At 39.6% G+C, this 13,409-nt stretch overlaps 2 protein-coding genes across 2 annotated transcripts; both read left to right on the top strand.

Moving 5' to 3' along the window:
* LOC4341953 (GATA transcription factor 20-like) lies at window positions 1-4,444 on the top strand. The gene is made up of 7 exons (NM_001421827.1): window positions 1-444; window positions 557-643; window positions 753-865; window positions 1,553-1,681; window positions 2,064-2,169; window positions 3,030-3,098; window positions 4,076-4,444. Exons 1-7 carry the CDS (start codon window positions 7-9, stop codon window positions 4,154-4,156), a joined length of 1,023 nt encoding a protein of 340 aa, NP_001408756.1. The 5' UTR covers window positions 1-6; the 3' UTR covers window positions 4,157-4,444.
* A 1,307-nt stretch (window positions 4,445-5,751) lies between these two features.
* On the top strand, window positions 5,752-12,882 carry LOC9270793 (serrate RNA effector molecule). Its single transcript, XM_026026496.2, has 12 exons — window positions 5,752-6,437; window positions 6,546-6,631; window positions 7,427-7,481; window positions 9,345-9,419; window positions 9,495-9,569; window positions 9,657-9,704; window positions 10,040-10,108; window positions 10,186-10,977; window positions 11,056-11,104; window positions 11,743-11,978; window positions 12,064-12,258; window positions 12,544-12,882. The coding sequence occupies exons 1-12, from the start codon at window positions 5,767-5,769 to the stop codon at window positions 12,602-12,604; spliced, it is 2,412 nt and encodes an 803-aa protein (XP_025882281.1). The 5' UTR covers window positions 5,752-5,766; the 3' UTR covers window positions 12,605-12,882.
* The last annotated feature ends 527 nt before the right edge of the window (window positions 12,883-13,409 follow it).

The raw sequence follows: 13,409 nt of genomic DNA, 5'->3' as shown, positions 1-13,409 counted from the left end.
TCCGCCATGTCCCACCACGACGGCAGCAAGCCCTACCAGCCACGCCGGGGCCCCGAGCGCCCCCCTCCTCCGGCCCCGGCGGACGATGCGGCGGCGCACGTCGCGCCCACGGTCGACCACCTCGCCGCGGTGGCCGCCGAGGCCGAGGCGATGGCCCGCTTCGAGGAGGAGCACCGCGCCCTGGGGGCGGAGGAGGAGTATGAGGAGGAGGAGGATGAGTTGGAGGAGGAGGAGGAGGAGATGGAGGAGGATGAGGACGCGCAACATCATGAGGGGGTGGGCGGCGAGGTGGCTGTCCCGATGGACGCGGAGGCCGCCGCGCAGCTGGACCCGCACGGCGGGATGCTCGCCGCCTCCGGCGCTGTCCAGCCCATGGCGTCCAACCAACTCACCCTCTCGTTCCAGGGCGAGGTCTACGTCTTCGACTCTGTCTCCCCTGACAAGGTCGTTTGCCTCTCATGCGCTTGGCCTTGTTTGTTTGTCATGTGTGTTTCGGTATAGACTGGGATTGATGTTGCAAAAAAAAAAAGGCTGAGTGTTCGATTACTTCTCGCAGGTTCAAGCAGTGCTCTTGCTACTCGGTGGAAGGGAGCTGAACCCAGGTTTGGGCTCTGGAGCATCGTCATCTGCGCCATACAGTAAGGTTGGCACGGGTGATGGTGAACTGTCTTTCTTTGTAGTATCAGTTCATTATGTTTGACAGGATTGTGCACTCTGGAGTTCATTGTGTATTTTTTTTCCCTTGGTTTCAGAGGTTGAATTTTCCACACCGGGTGGCATCTTTGATGCGGTTCAGAGAAAAGCGGAAGGAGCGCAACTTTGATAAGAAGATCCGGTATTCTGTTCGGAAGGAAGTTGCACTTAGGTTGGTGCTAGCTTAGCATTGGCTGTGGATGTTTATACGTACTGAAATGCTATAGAATTTTGTTCCTATTTGAATGCTGATTGACCTGAATTAGGAAGAGTCAAGCGTGCTGTATTTGATCTGTGAGTAATACACTCTGCTAACAATGTACTTAATATAGTGGAAGTGAACTGAATAATATAATCTAAACTTGGCAACTTATACATTGTATTTGTACCAAAAGCGTGTTTTAGTTTTGAGTTGTCTGGCTGCTTTTATTAAGCTATTCTCCCTCTGTTTCATATTGTAAGTCGTTCTGACTTTTTTCGTAGTCAAACTTCTTCAAGTTTAACCAAGTTTATAGACAAATTTAGCAACATGTACAACACCAAATTAGTTTTGTTAGAACTAACATTTACAATATTTTGATAATAAGTTTGTTTTGTGTTGAAAATATTGCTATATTTTTATATAAACTTAGTCAAACTTAAAGATCAAAGTATCAGTGTCAAAGCGACTTATAATATGAAACGGAGGTAGTACCTTTTTAAGTATCAGTGTCTTTCTTGTGGTTACTTTCAGTTTTGATATTACCGTGGCAGATAGTAGGATTTATATTTTGCTGTTATTCATGTTTTCTAAATTACCTCTGCTTAGATTATGTACAGGAAATCTTCATAGTTTAAAATATTTTCTATGTATGTGTAGGATGCAGCGCAATAGAGGTCAGTTTACATCTTCAAAACCAAAGGGTGATGAAGCAACATCGGAATTGACAGCTTCAGATGGCTCCCCAAACTGGGGATCAGTGGAAGGTCGGCCTCCCTCTGCTGCTGAGTAAGTAGAGAAAAATCCCATTTTTTTTGGTTCTTGGTTTATGACTTTTCCAGCAATATTTCTTGATGTGTGAAACATCCTTTACATATTTATTAGCAAGGTGTTGACAATCAATCCATGCTTGGAATCGTGTGCTCTAGTGTATTGCATTGTATAGATGCTATGAACTGTGGATCAATCCCATTTTTTACTTGGCTAACTTTAGTTGAACAATTTGCATGTAAGTTTGATATAGATATCTTTGTTATACTTATCATACATGCAAATATGCTTCTTTTTTGTATGGTGTATGCCAGGTTATTACTACCTTTTTATCATTGTGGTTTCTCTAAGCATATGAAACATCATTTATAAATTTTGGTGATTGCTATTTTTTTTTCAGATGCCATCACTGTGGTATAAATGCAAAGGCTACACCTATGATGCGTCGTGGACCTGATGGGCCAAGAACATTATGCAATGCCTGTGGCCTCATGTGGGCAAACAAGGTACCTATAAATGTTTAGTAGTACCATTGCATAGCTAGATTTAAGTCAGCATAGAAACTCAAGAGTTATAACTTATAAGTCAAACTTTGTGATAGATCATAGATGTAGCAAAATATTATAACTTCTAAGAACTGAAGACCGACTTAATATTAAGATTCTATCAGCAATTTTTTGCTAGGATCATTTTTGTTGAAATTGTTTAAGTTACATTATTAATTTGCACTTTATAAGCTATTATCGTGACATATTTAAAGCACCAGTTACTCACACTTGTCTTGACTTATTTCTATGTATATCTATATATGCAATTGAAGGTTAAAATGCCAAGTTCAAGGTGTCATGCCAACTTGGTATGCAGTTTGTTATTTGAGTATAGGTTGTTGGGATGAGTTTTGTTGAAGTTTCTAGTATACAATCCAATGCAATGAAGTTAGATGCATGGTGCTGATGTTTGAATATGTAATCTATTTAGTGAGTTCTGTCTGTTCTTGAACAAGTTTCACACTATCATTAATATTAGTCTTAACAATCTGATGTGCTTCCTGGTGCATGGAAAGTTTCATAGCTGAGCATTTTGTTAATTGGCAATAAGAGTTTTAAACTTTATTTGTTGACAAACACAGGAAATTGTTGGTAATCCATAATCCAAATCCATAAATGGTCTGTTATACACTTACACTGAAAGCATGGGTCTTTTAAACTATGCTTCACATTGCTTTCTCTTTCTGTTTGTTTTTAGTAATCCATACATCAAGTGATCAAAGTACTTAGATCTTATCTTTAAATTTTTGACACCTTACCTCATAAATGTGGAATCTCTGTTTTTCTACTAAAAACAAATCTCTTTTTTTTTTTTGTAGGGGATGTTGAGGGACCTATCAAAAGCACCTCCCACACCTATTCAAGTTGTGGCATCAGTTAATGATGGTGTAAGTCATTTTCCCCCATTAGCTGCACATCTATTTACATACTTTTTGAGGATTCTAATTTTCACAATAAGTTGAAAGTGAAATGACTCTTTGGCTCAGATGAGTTGAATCCTTGTTTCGTTATCTAGCTTACTGATGATTGTAGCCATTTTTAAGCAGTTGCTGAAAATTTTGGAGAAATTAATCAAAATATTGGTCCACAATGGCTTCTCAATATTTTCTTAACTTTTATGAAGGTAAATCAAGTTATGGTCCATTGCCAGGGGATTAAAAAACTGTGGCTCTAGCTATTCCATTCTAAATTTGAGGATATTAGATAGTGTGATATACTGATATTGTTTCCTGTTATACTGGTCACTGGTGTGACTGGTTGACTTTCAATCCATAGTTGTAAACTTAAAATCATGACACATAATTGGTTTAGCTATGGGAAGATTTAATGCTGACGGTTGGGCATCTTTGCATGTTATTTTCTTCTCTCCTTGGTATTCAAAATATGAAAGCTGTCCTATAACTGTGGCTTTTGTTTACTGCCGGTTAAATATGAACTTGTTTTCCTTTATTTGCACTGGCAGCCTGAGGCTAGCTTCAGCATCAATATACTGTAGTTTACATTTGTTTCTGACGGCAGTATGGCTTATAATGATGTGGCCATTTAAGAATTTTAGGGGTTGTTTTGTTTTGAGGAATTGGATGGCCAATGGACCATCAGATACTCCCAAGTCTCACTTTTTTGTTCGGTTCGAGGAATGGAATGTGTTGGTCCATAACCACCTCATCCCTCGATATGTGATTGATTCCTCGAAAGAAACAGCCTAAGTTATGGCCCATTTCAGGCATCAAGTATAATGTCCTAAAAGTTTCTGTATCCTGTTACAACCAACAAATTCTCTTTTCCGGTCTCTGTAGCTTCTTCAATATGCCTTGATATTTCAAACAAATCAATTTTTGAAGCTTCTGCTACTTTTCCTCCACAGAATGGAAGTGCTGCAGCACCTACCACCGAGCAAGAAATTCCTGCACCAGCCACTGTCAATGGCCACGAATCATCAACGTGAGTATAGCGATGTTTGTCTTGTGGAGGATCGCGAACATCATGCCGGCATTATATCCATGTAGTTTAACTGTCTGTACTATAACTTGATGAGAACCTGTTAGGTACCTAGGCCATTTCTTTACCATCATTTAGGGTTTGAATGTTGTTCTGCATATGTTGTAAGCCATGAAAAATCATGCTTCCGGTCATTATGGCCGTAGCAATTTTATTTCTTGTTAGACTCTTGGGTGGAAGTGAGAACAGAGAAGGTGATGAAGTGAATATTTTACTTGTGTCTTGTAGTTATTTATATTTATCTCAAAATTGATTTATCCCATACAGCTGTTTCGTTTGTTACCGTTTTGCTGGCCAACCGTTGGAAGTTTCCAAAAATATAAAGGGCTCCTTTGGAACGAAATAATTTTACACGAACCAGTTCAATTCTCGTGAAAAATCGTTGATCAAATGATAGTAAAAGTTTACCGGAGAAAATACTCAAATCCACTTTGAAGAATACCCCTTGAAGAGGTCCCCCTTTGTCGTTCAAGATGCCGTTCGGTTATTTGGATATAAAGATACTTGCGAGAAACAAGAGCGATCCCGGGTGTGTTTGTTTACTTTGTTGAAGAAAAAAGAAATTAAAAAAAGTTACTTTCTCCATTCTATAATATAAGACGCATAAGTATTTTAATATTTAACTTTTAAAACATCTAACTAATAATTAGTATAATATAAATATACATTTTATTTGTTGAAAATGATATTATTTGATTGTCACTCAAATTTACTTTTATATTGCTATAGTTTTGTTATAGCATACGAGAAATTATAAGCCAAACATTAGTATTAAACTAATAAAGATTATGTTAAGTATGATTGTCTTATATTATTTATATTATGGGATAAAGAGATTGCTTTGTTGAAGAAAAAAATATCAAAAAAGCAGAAGTACTACTTTCTATATCCTAAAATATACTACTGTTATGAGAGTAAGACATAATCATTTTTTTCTTATATCTCATAATATAATGTACATGCATACATACATTAACTATCACTTCTTAATTCTTTGTATTTGGTTTATTTTAAATCTTCCACAAGTCCCTTAATAATCATATAGTCGAGTCTTATGGTATCGAGGGAGTACTACGAGATGAATCTTAATTTTAAAAGTAAAACAATACGAGATGAATCTTAATTTAAAAAGTAAAATAATACGATGGGACGAATTAAGCCCTGATTAGTTTTTACGTAAAAACTTTTCACCTTATCATATCGAATGTTTGAATACATGCATGGAGTATTAAATATAGAAAAAAAAAATAACTACACAGATTATGTAAATACAATACGAATCTTTTAAGCCTAATCGCGCCATGATTTGACAATGGGTGGGTTCGGATGAGATTGCCGTGGCTTCAGCTTCACAGCACAACAACTACAGCACTAGCAGTAAATTTTGTGCTGCTAGTACTGTTGATATAGCCAACAGCAGTTCAACAGCTGCAATATGTAGCTCAAGTGAACACGGCCAATGTGGTCATACAGTAAACATTTGCTAATGACGAATTAATTAGGCTTAATAAAAACGTCTCACAGTTTATATGTATAATATGATGTTTAATAATTTAAATGTGTGTCCGTATATCCTATGATAGGGCTACACACAAACAGGGAACCCGATCAGCAGCCGTGCACGTGTCCCATACGCCGTTTCACACTTTTTTTCTAGACGCTTCCTTCCCTTGCCGCTACCGCCTCGTGCGCCGCAGCCCGCAGCCTAGCCTACCCTCTCTCTCTCCCCCCTCCTCAAGCTGTGCGCGATTCGCTTCCTCACTCCCAAACCCTAACCCCACCGCGACGCTCCCCCCCATGGCTGACGTCATCGACCCCGCCTCCACCGAGGCCCCCCGCGCGCGCCGCCCGCCGCCGCCTCCGCCCGACAGCCCGGAGGGCCGCTCGCCGCCGCTCCCGCCCCCGCCCCCCGGTGGCCCGCCGCAGCCGGCGGCCACCCGCAAGCGGAGCCGCTCGCCACCGCCGCCTCCCCCGCCGCCCTCCCTCCCGCCGCCCCCGCCGCTCGGCTCGTCGCGCCCCGAGCGCTACCGCGACAACCACCACCGGGGAGGAGGCGGTGGCCGGGGTGGGGGTAGTTCCAGCCCCCCGCCGTATCGGAGTGGCCGCCGCCACTCCCCGTCGAGGAGATCCCCTTCGCCGCCGTTCAAGAGGTCGCGGCGGGACGACGGGTACGACCGCCGTGGCGGCCGTGGGAGCCCGCCGCCGCGGTACGGGTACGGCGACAGGAGGTGAGGGGTTTCTTCTTGGTCATTTGGTCGAAATCTGTACTGGATTGGTGGTTAGTTCTTCGAGGCTCTGCGGTTTCATCGCGTGTGCTTGGGTGATGTGTTGGGTAGGTATGGATATGACCACGAGCGTGGTGGAGGCAGAGGTGGGTATGATGATGACCGATACCATGGCAGGTATCAAAATCGCGCAGCAGGTGAGGATTCTTCTCCTCGGGCAAAGTTTCGTTTCGATCTCAGAAGTAAGCTGTTTGAGTAGCACAGCATGAGCGAACCCCAAATGGTATGAGGGAAATTGATTATTTGCCTGTAGTTAGTTCCCCACCAAATTAGATTGGTTTTGATGATCTACAACATAGTTTAGTGAAAACTATCAGATCCTTTGCTCCATAGTCAGTATGAGTTTACTGAATTCAAGTGAACAGCATGGGGCTGTTCTACTTGGTAAACATTAGCAACCTTGCTTTGTTAGCACTTGCTAATGTACTCCCTGCGGTCATAAATATTTGACGTTTAGAACAAAATTCGGTTGAATTTTCAAAATTCCGACTGTAATTTCCCAAATGCTTAGTTTTAAAACAAAATAAAATGTTGTATATAGATTTTCCTTGAAAAGTACTATCATAATATAAAAAGTTATTAGATTTTATAAACTTATTTCTACTACAAAATTGATGGTTGTAATTTTAAATTTTGACCAAATCTTGTCCTAAATGTTAAATATTTATGGCAGGGAGGTTCAGGATTTCAGATCTGTAGATGTTGGGTGTTAGGGCTATTAGCTCTTTGATTTGTTTGGTGTGTTATAGTTGTAGTAAGAATTTTACCACTATCTTCTAATTTGTTCCTGCTTCGAATCATTCTAGTCGGGATGAAGACAAAGTATATGCATGGCTGTTTTTTTTTACTTTAGCTAGCACTTACACTCCTCATTTAGAACATAGATTCTTGATACTTGTGAATATGTTCTGACAATTCGATTTCAATGTCAGATTGGGCCGATTCAGGGTTTGGGGCATCCAATGATGGTCCTGGAATTACCCAAAGGTACTTATTCCTTTACCATGTTTACTCTTTCTGATTGTTAGGCACTTTGATGTTGTCTCCTGGGTACTGTAACTATGTAGCGATCGACAATACTGGAGCTAATTGCCACTACTATTGGGAAATGCAAATTAAGCCTTCTATGCTAGATGCTGTAAGGCATCGTTAACAGATAGAGAATCTTCTCAGAAAATTCTCCAAATTTGATGTTTGAAATCTGACTGATTCTTTGAGAACTGTGAGCCTGTAGTTAAGCTATCAGCTTGAAATCCTTTACTGCAGCACTACATACTCCGGAACCTTGTTACTGTTATTAGCCACCAGCAAGCCAGCTCAATTTACAGTTAGTGCCACCACAAAAGGACTCTTCCCAGTTATATGTAAGCTATACCACCCAGATATTCAGCTACACCTTGAAGGCATAAGAAGCATATGCTTTTGGATACAATCAAATGGAGAATCTGATGGGAATATTCTTTATCTGTTAACAACAAACAAAGGCTCAGAGGCTTTATTTGAATCTCTAGTAGTGGATTTCTTTTTCTTTCTTTTTTTTAATTCTATACCATGTTATCTTAAATATACATTGATAACTCCATGGAACACAACACTTCCAATGCTAATTTGCATAAGTAGATGTTATCATGTTAACACTATGCATTTTTGTCCTATTGATGGTAGACTGTTAGATTGTGTTAACATTGTTAACAGGAAAAAGGTGAGGGATTCTTGTTTTCTTCTCTTGTATATCTTCTTTTGCCACTATTTAGTTGCTGAAATATGTTCATCAATTTATGATACTTGTTCAGAGGAACGAAATGGATGAATTGCTTCCTATGTAACATGAAATCATTGAAGCATGATCACGCTTGTTAGGAGTAGTTGATGCTTGGGCTTTTCATTAGAAAATTATAATTTAGTGTTTTTAGTGTTAATTCTCTATAATACTGGGCTTGCTAATCAATTTTGTATTCTGTTGAATTGTAGCCTTTTATTTTAGTGATGCTATTAATAAACCTGAGGGTCTTTTCTTGGATTTGGTTGCTGGCATTGAGAAATTAGATTCGTTCTCCTTATCTTTGCTTCCCGTAGTTGTCATCTGAAGGAATTCTAGAATTTTCTTGGACAAAAACAATAGCGGAAAGATAGTAATTGGAATCAGCTGATGGATGGGCAGAAGTTATTGGTATACCCCATCAACCATCACATGGTTGTAATGACTTCTTCAAGTTTTTAAGAAATAACAATTATTCTATGCTGATAATACTTTTGGTGGCAACGCATGTAATTAGCAAATGTTTATTCAGTTGTTTCCTCTAGTTATGTGTATGTCACATTTACATTTATCATTGAGTGTTATTGTGTGCTTAAGGTGTCTTAGTTAGGAAGAACATGAAATGTTAGAGAAGGTAGACCATGTTGCTAAGGAAGATAATATTTAGTTAGTTATTGGTCAGGATTTTTTTTAATTAGGAGAATCTTTTGCCCGACCAATGCAGTTGTTCCTGGTGACCGATTTGCATAAAACATTGTAATGAGTGGCAGTTCATATGAAGGCCACATGTTAGATGACATCTCTGTAGGGAGAGGTGGATTGCCTTCTTTTTTGTTATTTGTAAAAAAATATTCAACATGCATACCTTTTAAACTGATCTTTGAACTGTTGAAACAGATTTATGAAAACTTCTATTGCAGATTAAAGAAATCTGAACTGTTGTCACATTTAAACTTGTTTTCAAATATTGTTCCCTCCATTCATTTTGACGAGCTAACCGTTCTAACATATTGAGCAGAGGATTGGGATATAGTTTCATGAGTTTCTCTTAGTGTATTTCTGTTATCTTATATGATTATGCATCTTTTCAGGGAAGGACTGATGACTTACAAACAGTTCATCCAAGTTCTTGAGGATGATATTTCACCTGCTGAAGCTGAGAAACGGTAAATGCACAACACTTACTGATTATATCTTTGTGCTACCTTTTTAGTATTGATGGGCTATGTCTGTTTAAAAAGGTATCAAGAATACAGGACAGAGTACATCACTACTCAAAAACGTGCTTATTTTGACCTTAACAAGAATGATGATCGGTAAGTCAAAATGATTTAGCTGTACACAACTAGGAACAAAAATGGTCCACTTGCTTTAACTGACATTTCATTTGCTTTCACTTGCAGGTTGAAAGACAAGTACCATCCGACCAACTTGTCATCTGTTATTGACAGGTGGAGTTGAATTCCTTTTTATTGAGCCTGTTCCCTTATGCATTCATAAACATTATTATGTTGTGGAAAAAATTTTCTTGCAGAACAATACCCTTTATACTGCTCATCTTAACTCCTTTTACATTTTTGTTAAGTAAATTTCAGAAAACTACAGGTGCTTTGACCAAATTATCACAAAAGTATAGATTTAAGGCGCTGTATCACAAAACTACATATTTGATTTCGAAGTTATCACAAAACTGCAGATATTACAATTTAAATCCCTAGTACTACTGTTATGTTAGAGTTATAAATGTTGTAGTTTCGTCTAACTGCAACTTTTCCATATAATGCAGGAGGAATGATAGTTGTAAGGCAACAGCAAAGGATTTCTTTCATGATTTGCAAAATGGAACTCTGGACCTGTGAGTTATATCTGCACAGCTTGTGTTATGATGATCTTCTGGACTTCTTGTTTATACCTTGATTTTTTACTGAGCAGTGGCCCTGGAATAACTGCGGCTGCAGCAAGTGGCAGTGATGGAAATTCTGATGATGATGGAGACAGTGACAAGAGAAGAAAGCATGGCAGGGGTTCCTCAAAAGAAACAGACCCTCTTTCTGGTGCTCCCGTGGCTCATCCAGTTAGCTCTGAATCTCGACGGGTTCAAGTTGACATTGAACAAGCTCTAGCCCTTGTGCGTAAGCTTGACACTGAGAAGGGTATTGTGGGGAATATCCTATCAAGTGGCGATCATGACAAATCAGATGTAGACAAGTCTCATATTGGATCTATGGGGCCTATAATTATAATCCGAGGCTTAACCACTGTCAAAGGCCTTGAAGGTGTTGAGCTCCTAGATACTCTTCTTACCTATTTATGGCGTATTCATGGTGTTGATTACTATGGCATGTCTGAGACAAATGAAGCAAAAGGCAGTCGCCATGTCAGAGCAGACAATAAGACGTCTAATACAACCAATATTAATGCCGCTGACTGGGAAAAGAAGGTGGATACTTTCTGGCAAGAAAGGCTGAGAGGTCAGGACCCCATGGTAATATTAGCAGCCAAGGACAAAATCGATGCAGCAGCTGTGGAAGTTCTGGAACCTTATGTCAGGAAGATAAGGGATGAAAAATATGGTTGGAAATATGGCTGTGGAGCTAAGGGTTGTACGAAACTTTTCCATGCTCCTGAGTTCGTTCACAAGCATTTGAGGCTGAAGCATCCAGAGCTTGTGTTAGAGTTGACTTCCAAAGTCCGAGAGGATCTCTATTTCCAAAATTACATGAAGTATGTACATATGATTTTCTGCCTGTGCTACTTTTTTTTAAGGAGGTGTTACTGATCTGGATGTTTCTTTATGAACAGTGATCCTAATGCACCTGGTGGAACTCCAGTTATGCAACAGTCTGCACCAGTAAGAACCTCATACTCTATTACTTGCTTAAATAAAACAGAACAATTCTACAAGTGAATTCCATGCATAATTACATACCAGTATATCACATATGTGCTATACACATGTTACATTATAACTTCGAATAAAAGTTCCCTGCAAAAAAGAACTTCAAATAAAATTTGCTTTTGCTTTTATCCCAGCTGCTTCCTGTAGGTTGTTTCTTTTTCATTTGTCAGTAAACCCCAGCTCCCTTTTAAGAATAATTTGTATGCCTGTGCCTTTTGGTTACTAGTTTGTGTACACATGGACCATATACCATTCCACCCCTTTGTTCCTTCTACAGATTTTTCCTTTTAGGTGCTAAGCCTACATTAGATGAACTATACGGTATCAGTCAGACAGTCACTTATGTGGCCTAACCGGTGACGTGAGAGTTAAAGGAGGGTTGGCTTATTTGAGGGAATGATCAGGCCTGGACAGAATCAGTGGAAGGAATCTGACTAAAGCTTTTAGTGATGGGTCAATACCCTACTGAAGAATTTAGCTGACACTTCTCTAAGTATCATTAATGGATAAATACATTGAGTGCAGGTGGAAACTGCAGTTACATGGATTCATTGAAATCCTTGACAAATATTTATACTTCTGATTTGCAGGACAAATCAAGACAGAGACCTGGTATGGATAATCGTCTGAGATATGACCGTGCCAATCGTAGAGAATATGATAGGGCAGAGAGAGATGGAAGCAGATATGGTAGAGGTGATCGTTCTCCAAGTCTTGATGGCGCTGATGATCAGATGTTTGATGCTTTCCGTGGGCGAGGTCCAAATGCTCCTTTTGTTCCTGAACTTCCCGCTCCGCCAATTTTGATGCCTATTCCTGGTGCTGGGTAGGTGCTGTGAGAAGATATGATTTCAATTTTTGTTCTGATAGTATAAAAGACTGCTAATGAGCGTGGCTGGTTTTATTTTCAGTCCTTTGGGTCCATTTGTTCCTGCACCTCCAGAAATAGCCATGCATATGCTGAGAGAGCAAGGGCCGCCACCTCCATTTGAACCAAACGGACCTCCTCATGCCAACCCAGGAGTGCTTGGACCAATGATGGGTGGTCCTGCGCCAATTATAACCATGCCTCCATCTTTTCGTCAAGATCCTCGCCGTTTGCGAAGGTTAGTAATTATTCATTCATACCATTGAATTCCATGATGTCTATTCTCCTATTTTGCTTGGATTGGCTTGATTATGCCACATTCTGACCAACAATTTGGCCACCTAGGGCTTGCCACCAAGCCTTACACCTTGCTTTAGTTTGTATATGATTACTTCTACTCGAGGGCTTAACCATACTGTCTTTATTATCATAGAGGCAAAAATAGTATGTTGATTTACTGTGCCATTGTACTATATTTTACAACCGGCAACTTAACCCATCCATGATGACGATTCTTCTGCAGTTACAATGACCTTGATGCTCCGGACGAGGAAGTTACCGTTCTTGACTACAGAAGTTTGTAGAGCTTGCCCTGGTGTAATTGTAATTTGCCAATCACAACTCTAGCATCTCCGGTCTAGTCTAGGTTGGTGATGTATTCTTTTTCAGACATAGGGGATGTCATGAACAATAGAGCATTTTTTGAGGTGTAATGCGTCAGAAACTACTGTTGTAATTTCAAATGGCAACATCTGTTATTGAACTGTGCACCACGTGCACTTGTAGTCCCAAGAAGTGTTGAACGCAGTTTGATAAAATGTAATTTTTGAGACTTTATATGACAACGTTTTAGCTGACAACATTTTACTTCTCCATTGGAAGTAATTAATTTATTCCTTCAGTTGGAACTTGGGAGAGGAACTATGGTTATGTCTCGTGAGCTCGTGGACCGTGGTTGTTGGCCCTGCAGTGTAAATGATGAAGATATATAATACCTCCGTTTTTTAACATATGGCGTTATTGATTTTTTTTAATATACATCAGAGTCTTTTGTTCATGGCATTTGATCGTTCGTCTACAATATTATGGGCTTTTGTACATGGCATTTGATCATTCGTCTAGAAAATTATGTAATAAATAAGATAAATTGATTAAACGTCATGCACCAAATCAACCATGTCATACTTGAAAGTGGAGGGAGTTACTATTTGTGCTGTTAATGATGACGATATACTATCGCTCAGCTGAGCTACGCCGTGTTACAGCAGAAGTTAGCGAGGTCACCTGCTTCTTACACCCAAACTTGCACGAGTCAAAACTCCAAATGCCAGCCAAGAAAACGCCCAAATATGATAACTTATAGAATAGGTGGGTGCATGGTTACTTGGT

The sequence above is a fragment of the Oryza sativa genome, chromosome 6 (genome assembly GCF_034140825.1).
Source record: "Oryza sativa Japonica Group chromosome 6, ASM3414082v1".
Classification (NCBI taxonomy): domain Eukaryota; kingdom Viridiplantae; phylum Streptophyta; class Magnoliopsida; order Poales; family Poaceae; genus Oryza; species Oryza sativa.
Note: the sequence above shows the minus strand (reverse complement) of the source record. Positions and strands in the feature narration are given on the sequence as shown.